At 41.9% G+C, this 25,130-nt stretch overlaps 2 protein-coding genes across 2 annotated transcripts in view; one reads left to right on the plus strand and one right to left on the minus strand.

Moving 5' to 3' along the window:
• Positions 1 to 19,474, minus strand: part of PAPSS2 (3'-phosphoadenosine 5'-phosphosulfate synthase 2) — a 118,768-nt gene extending 99,294 nt beyond the window's left edge. The window contains exons 1-2 of the mRNA XM_040976038.1: positions 19,364 to 19,474; positions 16,731 to 16,811 (exon numbers count right to left, since the gene is read on the minus strand). Of these exons, the coding sequence (XP_040831972.1) occupies positions 16,731 to 16,811; positions 19,364 to 19,474 (192 nt within the window). The remainder of the gene's footprint in view (positions 1 to 16,730; positions 16,812 to 19,363) is intronic.
• A 1,722-nt stretch (positions 19,475 to 21,196) lies between these two features.
• LOC121153322 (60S ribosomal protein L23a-like) lies at positions 21,197 to 21,733 on the plus strand. The gene has a single exon (XM_040975774.1). It carries the CDS (start codon positions 21,211 to 21,213, stop codon positions 21,676 to 21,678), a length of 468 nt encoding a protein of 155 aa, XP_040831708.1. The 5' UTR covers positions 21,197 to 21,210; the 3' UTR covers positions 21,679 to 21,733.
• Positions 21,734 to 25,130: the final 3,397 nt, after the last annotated feature.

The following is a 25,130-nucleotide window of genomic DNA, read 5'->3' on the forward strand; positions in this document are numbered from 1 at the left end:
TCCTTGCTAATGGCCTGGAAAAGTAGTAGAGGAAGGCCCAAAAGCTTGGGCCCCTGCATCCACCCACACTGGAGAATGGGAAGAAGTTCCTTCCCACTTCCAGCCCTTGTTGTCATTTGAGGAAGGAACTTATTTCTCCCATTCATTCATTCATTCATTCATTCTCTCTCTCTCTCCCTTTCTTCCCTCCCTCCATCCCTGTTGTACCTATGCCCTTCAAATAAAAATAAATCACTAAAAAATTCAAATGCACTTATTTTTTATTTGCTACCCTTCTGCCTTCAAAAGCACAGTAACATCATTCCAAATGCCATGTTTCAGTATCTGCTTCCACCTTCTCTCCTCTTTCTGTAAGTCAAAGACTTGAAGACGCAGCAGGGTTTGATACAGAGTTAAGATGGGGGCTGGTAATGTGACTTAGCAAGTGTAGCCACCACCTGTGATGCTGGCATCCCAGATAGGTGTCAGTTTTGTGTTTCGGCTGCCCCATTCCTAATCCAGTTCCCTGATATTAGTGACTTGGGAAAAGCAATGGAGACAGCCTAAGTACTTGCGCCCCTGCCATGCATGCAAAGGACCTGGATAACATTCCTGGCTCCTGGCTCAACCTTGACTGATGTAGCTACTTAGGGAGAGAACTAGGCCTCTATTTATATAACTCTTTCAAGTAAATAAATCTTTAAAACAGAAGAAGACAAAGTTGGGACAACGAATCCCACACCCCAAAGTGCCTAGGTTTGAGTTTTGACCCTGATCCCAATTCCAACTTTCTGTTAATACACAGCCTAGAAGGCTGATGCTGGAGCAAGTAGTTCAATCTGGGTTACTAAGTGGAAGACTCTGCTTGAGTGCCCGCTCCTGGCTTCAGCCTGGCTCCCCACTTCTAGCTTTCACAAAACATTGCTGCTGGGAACACATTTACCTCAGCTTGCCTTCATAGCTGTTTATTTACTTTTTATGATTATTTTTGTATCCCAGAGATGGCCTGAACCAACCTAATAACTGAACTACTGGAACTAGAACTCTGAGATACAGAAGACAGTCAGGAAAAGGGAGAGAAATGCCATTAGTAGGAATGCCATTTGTACAGTCAGGGGTGCTTCTGTAACAACAATGGATTCCAAGAGAGCATCAGGGAATTATTTCAGACATGTAATACAAGTTAAAGAAATGTCTTTGGAAAAGACAACAAACAGATGCCAAATACCCTGAGTTCAATTTGTGAATTCAATTCTGCAATCCAAACCATTTAAAAAAAATAATTTCTCGGGCCCAGCGGTGTGGCCTAGCGGCTTAAGTCCTCGCCTTAAACGCGCCAGGATCCCATATGGGCACCGGTTCTAATCCCGGCTGCTTCACTTCCCATCCAGCTCCCTGCTTGTGGCCTGGGAAAGCAGTCGAGGACAGCCCAAAGCTTTGGGATCCTGCACCTGCGTGGGAGACCTGGAGGAGTTTCCTGGATCCTGGCTTCGGATCGGCATAGCATCGACCGTTACACTCACTTGGGGAGTGAATCATCGGATGGAAGATCTGTCTCTCCTCTTCTCTGTATATCTGACTTTCCAATAAATAAATAAATCTTTAAAAAAAAATAATTTCTCAGTTTAAGAAAAATAAAGATTCACCTAAATCTATTAATACATTAGAGTCACTTCTTAATAAATTATTTTAGTCTTTGGGAATTTAGAATATAATCATCAAACAGTATGTCTATTTCCATACTCACTATGAACATATTGTATTGCCAATACACTCGACTCCTAAATTTACACAAGGACAGTGAGATAAGACTTCATTTCATGCGTGTGCTCCAAAGAGAGGTAGATGCACTATCACAATGTAGACTCAAAATCCCTTAGAAGATAATCTTAAATCATCCTCAGATGCCTCCAGGTGCCCAGCAGAAGCAAATGCAAATATTTCCTACAGCATACCTCCTCAGGTCAGGCCTGAAGTAACTCTCAGACAGAAGAAAATATTGGAGCTCAAAATCTATTTAGAAAGAAAGAAACAAACAAACAAACAAACAAAAAACTTCAAGAAAAGTAAGCTACCAAAAACAAGAGACAGCACAGGCAACAAATGATATAAGCATCCCATAAAAATTTCACATTTTAAAATTACTGGATAAAACATTTGATATATGGACAGAAACAAAAATAGGAGAGCACAAAGTTAGGCAGACAGCTTTGAAGTGGAATTTCTGAAACTGAGAACTAACAAAGTTGAAAAATAAAAACAGAGAAGCACTAAACAGCAGCCTCGCGTTAGTTGGCAGTGAATCAAAGACCACCAAAGAAAAACGCAGACAATCCACCCAGAGCTTCCTATGCAGCCAGGGAGCCGGCTGAGCTTGAGCTTGGCAGAGGCTCTAACACAAGCAGCTGAATGGAAAAGCTTTATAGTGACAGGAATCCTTTGATTGGAGGTGCTGGCAAAGGGAAGATGGGAGAAGCTAACTAGCACTCATCATTTTATGCAATAGGTTTGAGACACACAGCTCGTCTCTGCTTGCTACTCAGTTCTCTGGCTTTTGCTGAGAGAGAAAATAGGAAAGTTGGCAGTTGTCAATCAAATCATGGCGATTCTAGGCAGATCATTGTAAAGGTTACAGTTTGGCGTCCTGGGCTTCTTGCGTGGATCAGAATTCTACTAGAATGTGCCATTTGGTTCCTTACATGTTCTGTCTCTCTTTGGGGAGAACTGGTGAACCAGAACAGATCTGCAAAAATAAATTTAAAAAGGTAAACTGGGCCCGACATGGTAGCCTAGTGGCTAAAGTCCTCGCCTTGCACATGCCAGGATCCCATATAGGCGCCAGTTCTAATCCTGGCAGCCCCACTTCCCATCCAGCTCCCTGCTTGTGGCCTGGGAAAGCAACTGAGTGGGCCAATGGTTAGAGCTAAGCCAATCTGAAGCCAGGAGCCAGAAGCTCATCTGGATCTCCCACGCGAGTGCAGGGTCCCAAGGCTTTGGGTCATCCTCAACTGCTTTCCCAGGCCACAAGCAGGGAGCTGGATGGGAAGTAGAGCTGCCAGGATTAGAACCGGCGCCCATATGGGATCCCAGCGTGTTCAAGGTAAATACTTTAGCCACTAGGCTACTGCACCAGGCCCCTAAGGCACTTTTTAAAGAGAAATATATCTATAAAAGTTATAGTTTAAGTCTATACGTTAAATTTCCAAGGGTTACCACCAACACTATACAAATTAAATGTATGCCCTCGAAACTCACAAAGGATAAGAAAATGGAATGAGAGAGAGAGAAAAAAAATGTTAATCAATCTAAAAGAAGAAAAAAAGCAGATGGAAAATAGGGGGAAAGGCAGAAACGGCAGGGGAAACAAATGGATAAGAGAAGTCTTCAAAAATGCAGATACTCTTTTGATTCTATTTTCCATGAATTTTCTGAAGTGCATATATGTAACAGATTGGCAAAACAAACCCAAATACATCACTGACCATCAATAAGATCAAGGGAGTGGATGGCAGTCAAAAGTCACAGACTCTCAGAATGTGTAGATCAAGGAGGAAATTCAGGTACGTGCTGTCTGCAGACTCTGTACCTAAAACAATATCTTTTCCTTGGAATAAGGCATAACCACAGGCATAAAATTTTCCATGAGTTCTCTGGGTTCTTCTAGAAAATTCCTGAGCCAACCCCTGAAGTTGTGGTTGTCAGAAGTGAAAGCAGTCTTGGGGTACTCTTCTCTGTCCTGAAATTCCTGGTAATTAATGTGTGGGGGGACTGTGGAGACTGTGCTCACAGTGTTTTATTTTGGCTAACTCTGGGCAAACATTTACAAAAATTCACTAAGCTACAAAACAAGTCTCAACAAATTTAAGGACCAGTGGCCTGCAGAGTCCTTTCCGAAAGCAACACAACTAACTTAGGAATCAACAATAACAAATAAATCATCGTATACATAAAAACTTTAAATCACACTATTGGTTTATGGATCAACATGAAAATTGTAGGGAAATTAGAAAATATTTGATTGTGAATGATACAAAACTAGTGATACTTGCAGATACAACTAAATCAGGTCCTAGAGCCAGGTCTTCAAAAACTTCGGAAAAAAAGTTAAAATCAATAACATCTAACTTAGTGGTTTTGGGAAAGAATACCAAAATTACCTCTAAAAAGGTCAAATGAAGAACAACTAAGGTAGACAAAGGCAAAAATACCCAGCAAATAAAAATGTATGGCGTACTTAAAAAAATCTTGTGGGAAGTAGAATTACGAATGCATTTATTTTTACACAAAAATGTTTAAAATTCATTTATACTTATACAGTTTTAACTACTGTTATGCTCACAAGATGGATATTCAGCTTAAACATATTTGCCCCATGTAATTGTCGATTGAAGAGAATACAAATAACACATACAAAATACCCATAAAAGTAAAAATCCAATATTTATAACATTTCCCAGAATATTCATTTCAGAAATAAATTCAGTCTTCTGCAAAACAGCAAACCAAGAAACCCGAGTTACTGAAAGGCCATGCTGTAAATTAACGGAGATATTTTCATTGCTGTGTGGTTTTTGTTGCTACAATTACAACAAACACCTTTTAAAAACTCTCACAGTTGCCTTTTCAAAAACTTTAAAAGAAATTTGCTAACTTGTTATAAAAAATTTCTAAAGCCAGTGTTTTAAGGAGTTTTAAATAACATGTTTGTCCTTTTAAAAAGAATTTATTTATGTTTATTATTTATAATGCAGAGTCACAGGGAGTGGAGAGAGAGAGAGATCTTTCACATACTGGTTCACTCTCCAAATAGTTACAATGGCCATAGCTGAGTTGGTCAGGAGTCAGGAGCTTCCTCCAGGTTTCCCTTGTAGGTGTAGGGGCCCCAGGACCCAAGCCATACTTTAGAGAGTTTTGTTTTGTTTTAAAATACTACAAAACAGGGGGATTAGAAAGAAGTATTTCACTATTTGGTTTGCAGGAACAACTTACCAGCATCACTAGCTAAATCTCCAGCCAATCATCTGAATAACTGGTAGATGTGATAGAAAATAATGGTAGATTTTGATGTAATTCTCTCTCTGATATCTGATTTTTTTCCAGCTGAGACACACACACACACACACACACACACACACACACACACACACACACACACACACACACACAGAGCAGGAGTAGGGGAAGATAGGCCAGGAACTGGTACAATGACTCAACCTGCTAATCTTCCACCTCCAAGCACCAGGATCCCATATGGGCACCAATTCATGTTCTGGCCGCTCCACTTCCCATTCACCTCCATGCCTGCAGCCTGGGAAAGCAGTCGAGGATGGCCCAAAACCCTGGCACCCTGCACCCACATAGGAGACCTGGAGGAAGCTCCAGGCTCCTGGCTCCTGACTTCAGATTGGCTCAGCTTCAGCTGCAGCAACCATTTGAGGAGTCAAACAGCAAATGGAAGTTTTCTCTCTGTATTTCCTTCTCTCTGTAAATCAGCCTTTCTTTCTTTCTTTCTTTCTGTTTTTTTTTTTTTTTTTTTTTTTTATGAAACAGTTCCATAGGCTCCTGGTATTTTCCTTATCCCCTCCCGAATTCCCACCCCCCCCACTAGTTCCCCTATATCATTACTAAAGTATAGTTCTTCATACACAGTCATGTGTCCATCATTGCAGGCATGGACAATAGCAGAGTCCAGCATCCTATTGTCAAGGTATAGTAAACTGTTTCATTGGGAGTCCATCTTTGTCTGGAAGCAGAAATGCATACCACACTACATCCTCACATCTGGATATGTTAGTCTCCATTTCACAGCTACTGTACATCCCCTCAAATGGAAAATCATAATACAACATCAACAATAGAAAAATAGAAATTTACAATGCCATGAAGTTAAATAACATGTTACTAGATATAATATTCTCCATTACATAGCTACTATACATCCCCTTAAATGAAAAGCCACAAAACAAAATCAACATCAAGAAGAAAAAAGAAATTAACAACACCAAGAAGTTAAATGACATGCTACTGAATGACTAACATGTCGCTGAAGGAATAAAAATCAAGAACCTTCTTGCAGAAAATGATGCTACTGTATGATCTATGAGTCATTGAAGAGATCAGCTCAGCTCCAGCCATTGCGGCCACTTGGGGAGTGAATCATTGGACGGAAGATATTTCTCTCTGTCTTTCCTCTTCTCTCTATATATGTGACTTTGCAATAAAAATAAAGCTTAAAAAAAAAAAGATGTTCTCTTGACAGAGAGGAGGAATAGCACCAAACAAAACCAAAGGCAAATGTGAAAAACATCCCAATAAAATGACAACAGAAGACTAAACCAACGAACGACCCATTCCTAAAATGACAGGACCAAAGTACCACCCATTTATATTTAATTCTGAATGTAAATGGCTTAAGCTCAATCAAACGTCATAGATTAGTAGACTGGATTAACAAACAAGTCTCATCTATTTATTGTCTAGAAGAGACACACTTCAACAAAGATCAGTGGAAACTATATCTTATGGATTTGATTTTTTCTTGTTGTTGGTATTATTTCTTCAAAACACTTTTTTGTGATTAAATTCTTCAGTGACTCATAGATCATACAGTAGCATCATAGTCTTCAAGAAGGTTCTTGATTTTTCTTTTACATTTCTTCAGTGATACATTAGTCATTCAGTAGCATGTTATTTAACTTCATGGTGTTGTTCATTTCTTTTTTTTTCTTCCTGTTGTTAATTTTATCTTGTGGCTTTTCATTTAAGGGGATGTATAATAGCTGTGTAATGGAGAATATCATATCTAGTAACATGTTATTTAGCTTCATGGCATTGTAAATTTGCAATTTTCTTCCTGTTCATTTTGTATTGTGGCTTTTCATTTAGGGGTATATACAGTAGCTGTGAAATGGAGACTAACATATCCAGATGTTAGGATACAATGCAGTATGCATCTCTACTTCCAGACAAAGATGGACTCCCAATGAAACAGTTTACTATCTGACAATAGGATGCTGGACTCTCTGCCATTGTCCATGCCTGCAATGATGGACACATGACTGTGTATGAAGAACTATACTTTAGTAATGTTATAGGAGGTGGGAATTCGGGAGGAGATAAGGGAAATCCCACGATCTATGGAACTGTTTCATAAAATGATAATAATAACAAGAGTAATAATAATAATAGTAGTAATAAATAAAAGATTTTTTAAAAGGAAAAAAAAAGAATGGGGGCCAGGCGCGATAGTCTAGCAGCTTAAGTCCTCGCTTTGCACACGCCAGGATCCCATATGGGCACAGGTTATAATTCTGGCAGCCCTGCTTTCCATACAGTTCTATGCCTGTGGCCTGGGAAAGCAGTCGAGGATGGCTCAAAGCATCAGGACCCTGCACCCATGTGGGAGACTCAAAAGAGGATCTGGGTTCCTGGCTTCAGATCAGCACAGCACGGGCCATTGCAGCCACTTAGGCAGTGAATTATCAGATGGAAAATCTTCTCTGCCTCTCTTCCTCTTTGTATTTCTGACTTTCTAATAATAATGATAAAAAAGAATGGTGGCATATCCACACAAAGAAAAACTATTTGATCATCAAGAATAAGGAAGTTACAACTGGGACAAACACTAAAAAAAACCCACTTCTTTTTAAAATTCCATATTGTATCATCCTGCTTATGGGATATGTCTAAGATAGGTAAATTATAGACAGAAAACATATTAGTGGTGGCCAGGAGCATGGCAGGGAAAGAAATGGGAAGCAACCAAAAATGAACATGAGTTTTTGGGATAATAAGAATACTCTAACATTAGATGGTGGTGATGTTTGCAAAATTTTGTTAACATACTGAAATTTACTTAAATAAAACCTCAATAAAAATTTTTTTTTAAAAAAAACAAGCTTTGTGTGGGGATGGTGTGATGGATCAATCCTCTGCTTGCATGCGCTGCATCCCTTATGGACATTGGTTTCTGTCCCGGCTGCTCCACTCCTCATCCAGCTCCCTGCTCGTAGCCTGGAAAAGCAGTGAAGGATGGCCCAAAGATTTGGGACCCTGCACTTGTTTGGGAGACCTGGAAGAGGCTTCTGGTTACTGGCTTCAGATCAGCTCAGTTCAGGCTGAGCGTGGCCATTTGGAGAGTGGATGGAAGACATCTCTGTCTTTCCCTCTCCGTGCGTGTGTGACTCTGCTTTTTAAATATATAAACAAACCTTTTAAAAATGTATTGTAATAAACTGAAGGATATAAAATGTTTAATGCAAGCATCAAAAAGGTACGTTTTTTTATAGAAAGAAGTATATTTAATCATGTTACATGCACTAGCAAATCTGGTGAGTTTTGTACTGTTGCTGACTTGAGTGTACCTTTAATTCTCATTTTTATCTTATCCACTAAACACTTAACCCAGGTCTGTTTTAGACTGTACCTGAAACAGTAATGCAGAAGTACAAGGATATGTTTTCTCACTATGGAAATATGCATATATTGCAGATTTAGGCATGAGGTTTTTCATTAAAGGGAGGCACAACCAGCTGAGTTGTGGGGGTCACTGTTTTAATATCTAGTTATATGACAGGAAAGAAACCACAAGGAAATTTATGTAAGAAACTCAGGAAGAGGTAGAGACATTCCACATTGTGTTCTGTTAGGAACACAAGGGTACTGTTCATGTGTGATTATAATGAAGGTGATTCTGAAGGTTCCTGCTGGAAAACCCTCTGAAGGATACATACACACACTTTATGAACTTTAACACAGCTTCAGTTTTTCACTACAGGACAGCAAATGGTACTACACAAATTTCCACTCTGTGATGCCTCACAGAAGAGAGTCCCACCTTCTACAGACTGTACTAAAAATACACCTTTTCAGAAGAATAATATTACAGTTCTTTCTTCAGCCATGTCTCTGACTACTAGCCAGATACTGGCACCTCTTAGCAAGGCATCCATTTTCTCCTCCTTGCTTACCCTGGAAACAAACAGAGTGGTGTCCTTGTAGTCTGTAATCTGGCCTCTTGAAATGTTTGCCTGACCTCATTATCCAGAACATTCTGTTAATGTAGTCTGCTACACAGCACTGAGTCTGTGAAGGACACTCCCTTGAAAGTGACAAACCGAAATAGAATGATCCGTCTAGCCAAGCTTGCAAAATACTGTTGCCAGGTTGCCACTGGTTTAAAGAAAATGTGTGAGCAGCAGCCTGGCAAGCTGGCCACAGTCCTCTATTCCTGAAACTTTGCTGTGAGCACTTTTACACAAGAACCCCAGTTAGAAAGTCTGCTCTTTGCTGCCACACCTGCCCCTGGCTGTTGTGTGCTGGTTGCAGCCTCCAGCTTGCAACAGGGCTGTACATCCCTTCCTCGCCCCTAACCAATGCCGGCTAGTTGGTTTTCACATATAATGTCCTTTCTTCTAGCAGTGTGTTACTGTGGGAAGGACATCCAAACAACTTGTGTTTAAATCCTAGGCTTCTATTCCCTAGCCTTGGGAGAATCACTTCACTTCTCTAATCCTTGGTATTCTCATCTGTAAAACAGAGATGGGGCAACTACTGCAAATGGTGCTGGTGAGCTGAAAGAAGAGAACAGATTTGAAGACAGCACAGTGTCTGACACATAGAAGGTACTCAACAAGGGGCTGACCTTTTGGGGGGAATCAGGAATGTAGGATGTGAGATGGCCTCTGTCCATTATCTCCAAACACAACACAGACACTGCTGGCATTGCTTAACCCAGGGCCATAGCCATGTATCTTTCTTCTGCATAAGAAATCTTTACTTAGTCATTTTTTAAAAAATGAAATCCTGATATTTGCAACAAAATGTTTGGAACTGGAAATCGTTAATCAAAATAAGCCAGACCCAAAAACACAAACATCACCTGTTTCCTCTTATTTATAGAAGCTACTACATAGAAAGAACTAAACAACAACAACAACAACAAGACACCCTGGGCCTGGCATGATGGCTCAGTTGGCTAAATCCTCACCTTCTCTCCTTGCAAGCCCAGGGATCCCATACTGGCACTGGTTCATGGCCCCACTTCCCCAGCTTCCTGCTTATAACCTGAGAAAGCAGCAGAGGGTGGCCCAAGTCCTTGGGACCCTGCACTCACATGGGAGACTCAAAAGATGCTCCTGGCTTTGGATCGGCTCACCTTTGGCCACTGTAGTCGTCTGGGGAATGAGCCAGTGGATCAGAGATCTTGTCTCTTTTACTTGTCTCTCCTTCTCTCCATAAACCTAATCTGCCTCTCCAAAAAAATAAATAAATAAATAAATCTTTATAAAAAATAAACCCACAAATAAATCTTGATTGTATCTGAGCTTGGGAACCATTGAAGGCAGAATCTGAGATTATTCTTGCATGGGAATGTTTCTTTGGAAGATGATCAAGGGCCAGGAATGAAGGAGGGATAAAGCAGAGTACAAAAGATCAAATGCAGGATGTGTCATCAAGATCACGGCTCTGGGCAGAGGAACTGGATTATACCAGGACCCTCGAAGAACTGTGCAGAGTGACAGTTACGTTGAAGGAGGGTACACAGGACCATTGTGCTGCAATGGCCAATGGTTCCAAGTCCATAAGTTAGCTGAATGCTCCCTTGTCTCTGCTGCTTTGAAGAAGCTCAAGAGAAAAGGCAAGTGTGTGGGCTGCAAGCAAAAGAAAACCAGGGAACTCTGCACCCCAGCTAGGACCAGCAAGACAACTGGTGGGAGCCAATGCCGAACAAAGAGATGGGGCTGCTTGTTGAAAAAGCAAGGATTTCAAGGCAGCATCAGGAAGACAGCAGACTGAATATGGAAACCTTTTAAATGAGGGTTCCTGTGAAATTATGCTATTGCTATACTTCAAGAAGGCAGCCCTAACTCTAGGCACAGTTAAAACTTGAAACAATTTTTTTAAAGTTTATTTTATTTATTTGAAGGACCAAGTTACAGAGAGAGGGGAGAGGAAACTTGGAAAGAGAAATCTTACATTTTCTGATTCACTCCCCAAATGGCTGCAATAGCCAGGGCTAAAACAGACCAAAGGAAGGAGCCAAAAGTTTCAACCAGGTCTACAACATACATGCAGGGGACCAAGGACTTGGGCCACTGTTTGCTGCTTTTCCAGGTGCACAGGCAGGGAGCTAGATCAGAAGTGTAGCAGCCAGGATTTGAACTGGCACCCATGTGGGATGCCAGAGTCGCAGTCAGCAGTTCAACTTGCTGTGATACAGTGTTGGTCCCAGAACATGCCCATCTTAACTAGAAGGGTAACAAGATGGACATAACTGGTCTAGATCAATCTTAGTTCAACAGTACATAACAGGTACATTGCCACCACTGTCTGACACCTTCCCAGGCCATATGGAAAGAGCTAAAAATGGGAAGTAGAACAGTTGGGACATGAATTGGTACTCATAAGGGATATGATGCTTGAAGGTGAAGGATTAGCCTATTGACCCGTGATACTGGTGCCAGAATAAATCTTCTTATAAAATAGATGTTTTGAGGTGAAGGGAGCTCCCAGCAGCATGGGGGCTGCTGAGGGTACCTGAGCTAGGTTGGACTCAATGCTTGGGGCCCTAGCTTCAGCCACCTCTGCCAAGTGGTGAGCAAGTCTAAGACTTGCCTAGGCCCGAGAGTTTTCTACCTTCACAGTAAGTACACTGTGAAAGAATCTCTTGGGAGCTCAGATTGGTCCCTGGCTCTCCGCCTGCCACCACCACCTTGGGCTTGTGGGCAGCCAGAGTGCCAACTGGTGCTAGGCTCTGCCCAAGTTGCAGCCTGGTGGAAAGCTCTGGGATCCTGGAGGTGTGGAATTACTGCCTAGGGCCATCCATGGATAAGGCCACTGTGTATGTAGTTGACAAATAACTCTTGAGGGACTTCAACCACAGGGTCACTGTATCTGCAGGTAAGTGAGGGGACTGAGACCTGAAGGTTTGGAGGGAGAGATCGGAAGATCTTCCTGAGTCAGACTGATATACCAGCTAACATTGGAGTCTTGAGTAGGGCTTGTTAGCATGGAACATTGCTGACCACCACATGCCAGTCCACATGATAGCTAGGGCTGGGGACCTGTCTAGCAGGGCTAGATCCCAGTACCAGACTGAATGTCAGAACAGGAGATGGATCACATTAGGCAGGGCCATGACACTAACCAGCACACGAGATAACCAGGTCCAGGGGGTAGATTCTGTGAAGGATTTGAGTGCCAAGCCCTATGGAAATGCAAGTCCTGCTGGTTAGCTCAAGAGTTGGGGTGGTGATTGGCTAAGCTAGGTGTGACAATGGAACCTGCCAACACTCACAGGTACAGAGACCAAGAAAAGTCTGGGCAGATCCAGGCTGCAGCACCTACATGTGCATCCTAAAACAGGGTGTGGGGCTGGCAGGACTGCAACATTCACCAGCTCATACAAGTAGGGACAGGCTATGCTGGACAAGGACTTAATACCTGCTTGCATGGATGAGATCTGGGTCTGGGAGTGGGCCAAGTAGGGGAACTAGGGAAATTTCCTTAGTGGGTCATAGCTCCCACAGGTGAGCATGTGGTCCAGGCCTGGGGGTTTTGATAAGCTGGGTAAGGTAGCTGCAGCTGTTGGCTAATATGTGGGTTGGTTTTGGAAGGTAGACCAAGCAGAACTGAGCAAACCTTAGCTCATTGGCAAGTCCAGAAAGTGGGCTGGAGTGCAGGTCATGTTGGGCTAGGCTGTCACACCTACTGGTTTGCATGAGCCAAGGCTGGGAGCAGACTGAACAAGGCCAGGTTCCAGCACCCACCAGTGAGAGCTGGGACTGGGGGCAGGCCAGGTCAGACCAAGTTACAGCATTCAAAGGCAAAGGCCAAGACAGGTAAGGGGCTATGCCAAGCTGGGTCAGAGTAACCACTGGTACTTGCAAGATAAATGGCTGGGATTAGGTCTGGTTGGATAGCTAAGGGGACACCCTGGCTGGGTTGTGGTTCCCACTGGTGAGTACATGGGCCAGAAAGTGGGGTGGGAACTATGTTCTGGTCTGGATATGGCTGTAAGTCCCTCAGCAAAAATGAAGACTGGGTCTGGGGTGTGCTGGACTGGGCTATATCCCAGCACACACTGGTACTTGTGAGAAATGTGGTAGGTGTAAGACAGGCTAGACTAGGCCTTTGTCCCTGAGGAGCCAGGTGTGAGCTGTGTCTGCTTGTGGACCAGGCTTGGTTGGGCAGTAATACCCAACAGTAAAAACCACAATGGGTTGAAGGCTGATCAGGAAAGGCCATTGTTCCTGCTAGAACAGGAGGTGGACTGAGTAGGGCTGGCCCATAGACCTGCCCATGTGCATGAAATCTGACATTGGGAGAGGTTCTGATGCATGAGTTTGGGCAATTCCTCTGTTGGGACACAGTCCCTGCAGGTAAGCGCAAGAACCATGACAGGAAGCAGCCCAGAATAGGCTAGGGAATGGTACCCACCAGCATACATTTGGTGCAGGTCAGGGGTGAACCAGGTTGGTCTAGTTCACATCACCAGCTGGTGAATCCAAGCACCAGAATGGAGTGTTGATTTGGCTGGGTTTGGTCACAACACATGCCAGTTCACGTGAGGGTTGGGACTGGGTGCCACCTAGGCTGGGCTAGTCTGTAACCCCACCAGAACTGGAATTGGGGTAGGCTGGGTCCAGCCAGGCAACAGCATGCACTGGCAAATGCCGAGTTGAGGTGGCAGGCCATGCCAGACTGGGCCACAGCACCCAACCAGCACAGGTGAGACTGGAGGATGAGGGGACAAAGCCAGTAGAGGAGGTGTGAGTTGGGATGGGAGCAGACCAGACTAAGGAGTGCTACAACACCAGTTGGCTTTATATGTGAGCTGGGTCAGGGAAAAGCCAGGCTAGACTGACTGTTCCTACTGGTGCAAGCATAAGCCAGAGTGGGTATGTGCTGTTTGGGCTCTGCCACAGCATCAACTGGCAGATACTGGCATTGGGGGCTAATTCTGTCAAGTCAAACTGCAGAACTACCTGGGGAATGTAGGATCCGGAGGTGGGAGTGAGCCCAATAGGAAAGCAGTGGGCATCTCCCTCTTGAGTTTCCACTCTGTCTGGTGAGCATGATAACCAGGGTGGGGGCAGGCATGGCTAGACAGAGTGGCACCCACTAGCACGTGTGTGGGCTTGATAGTGGGGCTGGTTGGGTTGAACTAGGCTTCAATGCCCATTGACATGTATGAGAACTGAAGGGGATGTGGGACAAACTTGAAAAGTTTGCTCTATATCCTGGCAAGCACAGGGATCAGGGTAGGGGTGGGCCTGGTGGGGGTTAGTGTGGGTTGCTCCAACTAGGCTGCAACTCCTACTGGTTTACATGAGGGCCGAGAGTGTTGGTTTGTTTAGAAGACAAGGCTGGAGGCAGCACTGACCCAGCAGCTGCAACCAGCATGTGCATAAGCTGATTTGGGCAACAAACTGTGCTGGATCCTGTACTGGCAAGCACACACAAGAATCTGGTCTGGGATCACAACAGACGAAGTTTCTTTGGGAATCCCTCCAACTGAACTACTAGACTCAGAACCCCATCCATGAAGAGAATTGCAGGTTCCAGGGTCTGATTGTGGATGAGTCAGAGCTGGGCCTCCTCAGTGGCCTAGACGGAACAGTGGCCTAGACGGAGCAGTGGCCAGTATATCCAGGTGCACATGGAGGAATGACAGTACATTGCAGCCTGTGGAGGACCATGACAGAGGACAGAACAGATTGATCAACTATCCCAGCCAAGTGTTGGCAGTGAATATTTGAGCAAACGGAGACTTTAAGGTGGACTATGTCAGCTGGAGGAGTCTGGAGAGCTAGACAGTCTGGAGAGATTTTGTTGTGCTTGGAGTGGCGAGATTGGCCACAGCATCAACTGGCAGATAATTTAGAACAGCTTAACTATCAAAACCTCATGAGCAAGACTCTCAGAGCATGCCTCACATCAGGCACTCTGGGGTGATGTCAGATGGCTGTCCTTTATTCCAGCATGCATAGGTGTTTGGGAGGCTGGGTGTGGCTTCTCTGCTTGTCTCCCTCATCCCCCAGATACAGGAAGGGGAAAAAAAAGAATGTGGAAATGGTGCTTTCACTCACCTTCCTTTAGCTCTTGACTCTTATCACCCTAATCAACTATCATTAATAATAAATATAATTAATAATAAAAATATTTATTTATTTCAAAAGGAAATAGAAGAGAGAAAGAGAAATCTTCCTTTCACCAGTTCATTCTCTAAACAGCAGCAACGGTCAGGGCTAGACCAGAGAGAAGTAGTTGGCTCTCCATTTAGGCCTCCCACTTGGGTGGCAGGGGACCAAGCACTTAGGTTATTCTCTTATAATTTTCCAGCTTAATAGCAGGACCTGTATGGAAAGCAGAGCATCCAGGACTTGAACCAGTGCCCATATGGGATGCCCACATTGGATGCAGCAGTTCAACCCCTTATGCCATAGTGCAGGCTCCAAAATGTTCATTTGATTAATAGGCTCTTCACACTTCATCTTAGCCAAAAGGCTGAGGAGCAATGATTAATAGGCTCTTAAACAGTAGTAAATGAGCATTCTCTTAACCCTGTAAGTCTAGGGATAGTGTGTTATACAGCAATAGCTAATGGACAAAACCCAAAGAGGCAATGAACTGGTGTTCAACCATTTTTATGTTCTTATTACACACCTTAAACTGCTCATATTTGATAAGAATCTAGATTTTCATGGTAATCCCATAAGTTGTTTATGTATTTTCTCACTTTTAAAATAATACGTTGCTCTCTATATTTGCATATTTTGGAGAGGCAAAGTTTTATGTAATTATTTTGTTTAAATGGCGATTAGGAAACTTGTCTAACAGCAGAATGTTTTTTCTGGTATTAGGTCAATCCACCATCTTGCCCAAAGCTGAGAGACCCTGCTTCCAGTGGGGTTGTCAGAGATGACTGTGACCTTGGGCCGGGCCACAGTCCCTCTGTGTTTCTCTCCTCTTTCCTGTGCACAAAAAACATCATCCTAGGGGATGCTGAATGCTTGTATCTACCACGACTGACCTGGTACAAGTTCTGTACAAGAGCAGAATAATCACAGGTTTGTGAACAAAATTATCCCTGGCGCAAAGTGCCCAGAAAGCTTGAGTCAGTTCTATGATCATCTGGAAAATTCTGAAACTGACTGCCCAGAAGCAATGTATAATAAGGGTATCTGTTGAAAACAACCAGGTTTCAATGAGGTGATTCACTTCACAGACTGGAAGGAGAAAGTTGGGTAATGGGTATGTTTGATTTTCCTAAGCTTTAAAATAAAGTTTAGAAAAGCTATTTTTTAAGCTGAAACCTCAGACCAATAGTTCATGTGGTACAGTGGCTCATTAAACAGATGGCAAATATAAATAGATCTAACATGTATGCATCACTTTCACTATATAAGATGTTCTCTAACAAAAAGTTTCTAATAAAATTTGCTTTGGAATATCGCTAGTAACTTTAATTTGTGGTTTCAACAGGACTTAAAAAAATCTTTCTGCTGGCTCATTTGACATTTAAAAAAATACTGTTCCCCTTGCCACACTTAATGCTAATCCACTTATAAAACAGACTTTATAGTGAAAAAAATATATTCTGATAATGCCTCTGATAATAATGCAAGGCAAGCTCCCTGCCTCTTGATGCATTTGTTTCTAGGACGACTTCGTGACAGAACAATCCTTCCGAACACACACACCGAGAAAAACAAGCAGTAGCAGCAAAACTTACCCAAAGAACTTACATATAAGACTGTTGTTCTGCACCGCCAGTTCACCGCTGGCAAGACACTCTGCTTGTAAAGTGACGTAGGAGGTAAGGTGCTCTAGCAGCAGTGAGCTCAGAAACTCCCAGCAAGCAGCTCAGTGGTTTTTGTCTTTGTGGTTTTTGAAACTTTGTGGACAAAATTCTAGCATATCGATGATTATTTCAAAGTGCTCTCTGAAAGAAAGAACAAATCAAACCCCAAGAAAAGTAAACATTTAGAGAATAAAATCCCACCTGGGGGGCAAAAAGAGAAAGGGAATTACTATCCACAATGATGAAACTGTCAAAGCAACAGTAAACCTTGCTTTTGTGAAACTGGCTTATTACAGGACGTTTCATTAGCAAGTATAAATAAAGGCTCATTCTACCTAATCAGAACCAGTTGCTTCATGTTTTGGTTTATTCCATATTGATTGAGCAAGAAGCGAGCGACACTTAAGGTTTCTTACTGTAGCTTCAGGTAACTGAAGTTACTTAGAGCTCCCAGTGAGGTTCCCGTGGCAGATTGGAGTTAATAAAGCAGAAAAGCAAATTATTTCTCTTCTCAATTCAGGTACAGCTCTGTTTACTCATGTCTGTTATCAACTCCTAAAGATAGAAATCTGTTCTCATTTGCTAGGACTGATTCTGTGTTACTGTTTAAGCTTCAGATTATAAACTAACGAAATGCCCAGGATCATGGCCTCTGTATTTTGCATGGTTTTTGCATGTAAATATTCCATCCACAAACATTTGTGCACAGCAAACAGATCTTGTTTTACGTGTCCTTTGAGTTTTGCTTTGTTTTGGCCAAGTTTTGAAAAGAAAAAAAAAAAAGAGGACAACTTCCATTCTCTATAGAAATCTAATTTCTTAAAACTATTTTCTGAGTAAAATATATTTGAGACTCTTCAGTGTAACCCTTTCATGCTATTCCTTGAGAATATGGAAAATAGAGGGATAAGGTATTTTTGCTTTTCCCCATCTTTTGAAGCTTCCAATCTCCTAGACTTTTACTTCAGTTTAATCCCCTCAGAAACAAACTTCATTTGTTGGGTACTTAGGAATCCTGAGCTTAGGGGGTTAACACTGTGTTCTCAAAATCCTGAAAGATACATATTTATGTGGTGTAGGAATGAAAAGCAGGGGGAAAAAGAGAAAATTCGAAACTACAACATGCAGGATGATACCAGAATCAACTAGAGATGTTAAAATGATAAACATGGCTGTTAAAAGTTTTAATTTGATAGATGAGCTTAATGGCAGCTTTAATACTGCTAAAGAGGCAATGAGTAAACTGGAAGTTAAAAAAAAAAAACAAAACACAACACTTCAGTAACCAGAACGTAATGTATAGAGAAATGTTGATTAAGTAAAAGTTCAATGTAGATGGCACATTCAAGCCTGTCAATATGTAAGTGATAACATCAGAAGTAAAGAAAGGTATTGAACCATCAGAAGGAAAAACACATAATAACTATAAGAACAAGCACGAGATTGCTGGCAACACTGGAGGCCGGAGGCTTCTAGAGAAGATAAATTTGGATCCAACATTCTGGATCTCTCCCAAACATCGTGCAAAGTGTTAAGGCAAAATAAAATTTGAGAACATTTAGCATCCATAGATTAGACTTTACCTCTGCAAGGAAAGAAGTTAATTCAAAGGAAAAATGCAAAAAGTCACAGTGAGAAATTCTTGAAAATGCGGCGATGGGGTGGACATTCTGCACAGCAGTTGAGATGCCACTTGGGACACCTGTTTCACATGGTGGAATGCCTGGGCTTGAGTCCTGGATCTGATTTTGATTCCTGCTTACTGTTAATGTGTATCCTGGGTAACAGTAGGGGATGGCCCATATTTGGGTCCCTGTCACTCAAGCAGAAGACTGCATTGAGCTCTGGGTTCCTGCTTTGAACCTGGCTCTATCAAACTGTTAGAGGCATTTGAGAAGTAAACGAACAGATAAAAAAAAAAAAGACTCTCTCGAGAAGCTCTCTCTTTCACACAAAATGAAAATTCTCAAAATGTTCAATATAATGAGTCAAAATTAGCAATGTCTTCAAAATGATACATTTTGAAACAATTATTTCAGCACTTTCTGAAGCTTTCTGCACCCTCATACTTCTCAGCTACTTGAAGCCATAATTAACACTTCTACGAAAGTCAACAGTGTATGAATTTTTAGCAGAAGTATCCCAATGCATGTTAACCAACACAGCCTTCATGCTAATCACTCAGGTTTTATCCTCACCTGTTGAGGCAAATGCCCATACATTTCTGTAATGTGTTAAAAGTTATTTTTCAAGTTGTTCAGATTACGGACAAGAAAACAAGAGGACATACACACTCACTGCCTTGCTAGATCCCCTCACTGTCTATACAGTTCAACATCCTGACTCTCCCTGGTCTTGTATGTATGTACTATTTTATCCATTTTAATTCCCAGATTCCTACTAGAAACAAATTTTTAAAAGCAAATGTATTCAGTAAAAATTTGTGCATTCTGATCTATTTAATCTGACTTCCTGCTGGATTCAACCAGGATATAAAGGGTATATCTTTATAAAGGGTATAAATTCTAGCTATTTAACATCTGTGTAAATGGATGTCAACCTCAGATCTGCACCTACAGAATGATGCTTCTTGCCCCGCTGACCCCCTTGGTAATGAGGAGCCTCCTGCATCCTGGGCAGACTCCACCCACAAACATCTTGGCCTTTTAGGACTTCGTACAGATCCATCCATCTTTTTGGCTGGTGTGATTTAGCTGTCTACTGCTGTGCCACAAATTTCTGCAAAATTTAGCAAGTTAGAACAAACAACTTTCACCGTCTTATAACCAATGTGCGTCAGGAATCGTCCTGGCTTGGCTGGATGCCTTTGCCTCAGTGTCTCCCCCAGGCTACACAGAGTCACGGAGTTTGTCAGAATGCACACCACGCCCTCTCTTGTATATGAAGAATCTAATGAAGTCAAACTTGAAACAGAAGAACATGAGACAGATGACTTTCAGAGGTTGCAGTGCGGGTGGGGAAGGGGTTGAAGAAGGGATAAATGTGGTCCAAAAGTGCAAAATGTAACTTGGATAAAAGAAATAAGCTCTGGCATTCTCTGACACAGCACAATAACTTTACTTAACACTGCATATTTCTTTTTTCCTTTTTAATTTTTTTTAATATTTTTACTGGAAAGTCAGATATACATAGAGGAGGAGAGACAAAGAGGAAGATCTTCCATTGCTGATTCATTCCCTAAGTGGCTGTAACGGCCAGAGTTGCATTGATCTGAAGACAGGAGCCCGGAGCTTCTTCCGGGTCTCCCAGGCAGGTGAAGGGTCCCATGGCTTTGGGCCATCCTTGATTATTTTCCCAAGCTGCAAGCAGGGAGTTGGGTGGGAAGTGGGGCTGCCAGGATTAGAACTGGCACGCATATGGGATATTGATGCATGCAAGGCAAGGACTTTAGTCACTAGGCTACCATGCTGGGCCCAACATTGCATATTTCAAAGTAGTTTAAAAGAGAGGATTTAAAATATTCTTGCCACAAAGAAATGATAAATATTGGAGACAACAGATGTTTATTAGCCTATTTTGGTCACTCCACAATATTTATAGATACTGAAACACCACATTGCCACCCAGAAATATATTTGTCAACTAAATATAATTTTTCCATCTTTTAAAAATAATTATTTTATATTGATAATCTTTGCATAGTTGATTAGGGTACAAAGGCTCAAAGGCTACAGGAAAGTGGGTAAGACCATTGTTTCCACAATTTCTTTCTCTTTTTTTTTTTTTTTTCTGTATCTGGGGTAAGGGGGAGACAAAGGGAAATATATTTTTTTTAAAGATTTACTTATTTTTATTGGAAAGTCAGATATACAGAGAAGAGGAGAGACAGAGAGGATGATTTTTCATCTGCTGATTCACTTCCCAAGTGGCCTCAACGGCCGGAGCTGCATTGATCCGAAGCCAGGAGCCAGGAGCCTCTTCCGTGTCTCCCACGTGGGTGCAGGGTCCCAAGGCTTTGGGTCATCCTCGACTGCTTTCCCAGGCCACAAGCAGGGAGCGGGATGGAAAACAGTGCTTCCAGGATGAGAACCAGCACCCATATGGGATCCCCGTGTGTGCAAGGCAAGGACTTAAGCCGCTAGACTACTACACAGGCCTAAATATAATTTTTTTTAAAATGCCCTTTGGAGCTGCCATTAACTTAAGTTTCCTTGAAGGAGGTTCTGTTCTGAGCTTTCTCATGTGCCCGATGCCAGGACTCATGTTCTCATGAGGACTTCCTCATGGGCTGCAATACTACACGGCAGCTGCCTTTTCCTAGAGTGAGAGATTCAAAAAAGACAGATACAGGACCAAATCGCCACCCGTTCATATTAACCCCAAATGTAAATGGCTTAAGCTCATCAATCAAACAACACAGATTAGTAGACTGGATTAAAAAAACAAAAGTCCTTTTTACCAAGATGGCGCCGAAGGCGAAGAAGGAAGCTCCCGCTCCTCCCAAAGCCGAAGCCAAAGCCAAGGCCCTGAAGGCCAAGAAGGCGGTGCTGAAAGGTGTCCACAGCCACAAGAAGAAGATCCGCACGTCGCCCACCTTCCGGAGGCCCAAGACGCAGCGCCTGCGCCGGCAGCCCAAATACCCCCGCAAGAGCGCCCCCAGGAGGAATAAGCTTGACCACTATGCCATCATCAAGTTCCCCCTGACCACAGAGTCCGCTATGAAGAAGATAGAAGACAACAACACACTGGTGTTCATTGTGGATGTCAAGGCCAACAAGCATCAGATCAAACAAGCCGTGAAGAAGCTCTATGACATTGATGTGGCCAAAGTCAATACCCTGATCAGGCCCGATGGAGAAAAGAAGGCGTACGTGCGGTTGGCTCCCGATTATGATGCTCTGGATGTTGCCAACAAAATTGGGATCATCTAAACTGCATCCAGCTCTCTCTCTATTCTAAATATATGTTTTTCACCATAAAAAAAAAGTCATCTATTTGTCGCCTACAGAAGATCTATCTCACCAATAAAGATAAGTGAAAACTACATCTCATGGATTTTTATTTTTTAATTCAGCTTCATCTCTTCAAAACATTTGCTTCCTCATTAAATTCTTCACTGACTCATGGATCAGGCAGCAGTATCATTTTCTTCAAGAAGATTCTTGATTTTCTTTTTGTTTCTTCAGTGACACATTAGTCACTCAGTAGCATGCTATTTAACTTCATAGTGTTTTTAATTCTTTTCCTCTTGTTTTTGTTTTGTGGCTCTTCATTTAAGGGGATGTACAGTAACTGTGTAATGGAGACTATCATATCCAGATGTTAGGATACAATGTAGCATGCATCTCTGCCTCCAGACAAACATGAATTCCCAATGAAACTGTTTACAATATCTTGACAATAGGATGCTGGACTCTCTGCCATTGTCCATGCCTGCAATGATGGACATATGACTGTGTATGAACAACTACCCTATAATAACAATTTAGGGGAATTCAGTGGGTGGGGGATGGAGCTTAGGGATGGGGTAAGGGAAATCCCAGGGCCTATAGAACAATACTATTAAATGATAATAATAATTTTAAAAAGTTAAAAAAAGAAAAGCACTGTGTTCCAGTTGATCATTCTCCTTATTAATAATACTTATATAAACTTGGCTGTTTTCTAATTTAATTTATTATTCAAGAATGAGAGAGGCAGGAGTTGATGCAGCAGCTGAAATGTGTTTGGCATGCATTACGTTGCATTATGTGACACAGTTTCATAGGCTCTGGGATTCCCCCAACCCTTCCCTGTGCCCTCCCCGCATGGTGGATTCCTCCACCTTGTTGTAATAATACAGTTCAAATTAAGTCAAGATTCTTTCTTTGCAAACATATACCAAGCACAGAGTCCAGCATCTTATTGTCCAGATAAATTCAACAGTTTCTTGGGGAGACCATCTCTGGTCTGAAGGCAGAGCTGGCAGAATGTCATAGCGATCAATTGAAAGCCCTAGCACAACATTAACAACAATTTACAACATTATGGAATTGACATGGTATTGAGTGATCAATATGTTAAAATAATGCAAGTTCTTAACCACATCCTGTGATTACTTCATTGACATTTCAATTTTAGTTTATACACAGAACCAGCTGCTATACACCTTAAAGTAGCTATAGGATACTATTCAGCTGTCTTATGTCTATTTTTATCTTAGTATTTAGCAGTTTCTTGTGTTGACACATAATTTTACTGAACTTGGCAGATTTTAGGATAGTCTAAACTGGCTTTTAAATCTAACAAGGCATTTGTCAACAGTTGAGGTGCAGAACAGTTTTAGGAGGGGTGTTAAGAGAAATCTTCAATACCCTAGCAAGGAGTAACTAATCTTTGTGTCCTACCTAATAAGGTATGTGTGGATCCACGCTGACCGTTTCCTGTTTGGTTCTAAGCTTTCCTTGTATTTCTCTGTCTATCTATTCTAATTTGGCGGTGGGTGCTTTACAAGTGCTAAATAAAAAGTATTCCGAGTGAAGAGAGAGAGAGAGAGTCCAAAACTGAAGCTGTAGTATTTTTATAACCTAATCTCAGAAGTGGCATCTCATCATTTCAGCCGTGTTCTCTTGTTCCAGGTGAGTCATACCTGTTCTCAGATATAGTACACTCACGCAAAAAGATGGTTTACACAGAGCCATGAAGGCCAAATTTACAAACTGGCATTATCTGATGGCTGGCTTAATTGTCCAGCAAACATGTCTAACCCCAATGATGAGGCCAACTTAGAAATCCCTGCTACAAGGTTGCTGGTAATTTACATACAACAACAACTACTTCTAAGTCTTGGCTGATCCTTTTCCTATGCTTGCATCATAAATTGTGTCCCCTCATGATCTATCAAAACTTCATCAATCTTCTCTCATCTGCTCTCTCATCCATGAAGCCTTTCTTTGTGTTTCTTAATCCGACGTAAGTGCTTCCTTGTTCAAAATCTGAAACATTTTGCTTGTGCCATGTTGACAGTGTCAGTCAGTTTCTGGTTTTGTTTGTTTACTCTAATTTTAACAATCCCATACAGAACATTGACTGGCCCATTGAGCAATAATAATTTCATTTTAATTCAGCTCAGAAGAATGAAGTGTGTAAATTTTGTATGTTTGTTTGTTTTGGTGGTTCCTCTGCGAATCCAGGGAGAAATAACAGAGGGAAAAAGCTGCAGAGTCTTCCCTAAACCTTTTCTACTCATTTTCTGTCATGGTGCCCTGCCCACACAATCAGCAGAATATGACAAGACTAGGATATGAAAATGTGTGTGGGTACCACAAGAGAAGGGACTTTAAATTTTATTTATGTCTTCATTTTCACTATTTCTTGAAAGGCAGAGAGAGATTTTTCCATCACTGTTTCGCCCCTCAAATGCCCACAAGAGCCAGGCTGAGCCAGCACGAAATTATGTGCTGGCATGTTGATCTGGTCGCATATGGGTGATAAGTACCCAAGTACTTGGTCATCACCTTCTGCCTCCTGGACTATGCACTGGCAGAAAGCTGGACCAGAAGCAGGCACTCTGCTATGGGCCGTAGGTGTCCCAAGTGATATCTTAACTACTGTGCCAAATACCTGCCCAAAGAAAGAGAACTCTAAAGTTTGAGGTTCCAACTTAACCAGTGAGTGAGGTCAACCATCAACTGGAAAGGGAGTCCTTAAAAGGAACAGATATGTCTTTAGTTTGTTGAGAATGGTAGATGTACTATAATGATGGAAGAGAGCTAAAAGGACTTAAGAAAGATTCAGCACTAGACAGTCACACGACATAAGGATACTCACAGCTATCACTTACCTACCAGGTACATTAAATACTTTTTTTTTTTCACTATTTACACTATTTCATTTTATTATCATGAGATGGGGAAATTTTATTTCAGACAGATAAAATATTACATCCTAGACCCCAGCTAGGAAGTACTAAACTAGGAGGACTCCAGTGAAGGTCTTCCTGACTGTCAAGATCTGTGCTTTCAATTGTTATTATTATGCCTTTTCAGCAAATAATATGAAATGAAGTAGAAGGTCGTCTACCTGAAAACAATAGTCAAACGCTCTTAGAAGGCTAGGCCCCAGGAAAATTGACAGTTGCCTATTCCTTTCATATATGTATGCATTTATTTTATTCACCCATTTGGTCATTTTGAAAATAGATGGTGGCAATGATTTTGTAGCCCTTAGAATTTAATTATTGCCACTGAACTGCAAGCTTAAAACTGTTTCAATGGCAAATTTTATGTTACACAGATTTTACCACAATAATAACATAATATAATCACCTACCTTAGTTTATTAAGAGAAGATACTCTGGTTTCATTGGTTGAAAACCTATGGAGGCACACAGAGGGCCTTTCCC

The sequence above is a fragment of the Ochotona curzoniae genome, unplaced genomic scaffold (assembly GCF_017591425.1).
Source record: "Ochotona curzoniae isolate NIBS_2020 unplaced genomic scaffold, NIBS_Ocur_1.0 contig_2692, whole genome shotgun sequence".
Taxonomy (NCBI): domain Eukaryota; kingdom Metazoa; phylum Chordata; class Mammalia; order Lagomorpha; family Ochotonidae; genus Ochotona; species Ochotona curzoniae.

Bases quoted from the DNA above. Each gene is read 5' to 3' on its own strand.
- LOC121153322 (XM_040975774.1), top strand. From the start codon at position 21,211: ATGGCGCCGAAGGCGAAGAAGGAAGCTCCCGCTCCTCCCAAAGCCGAA.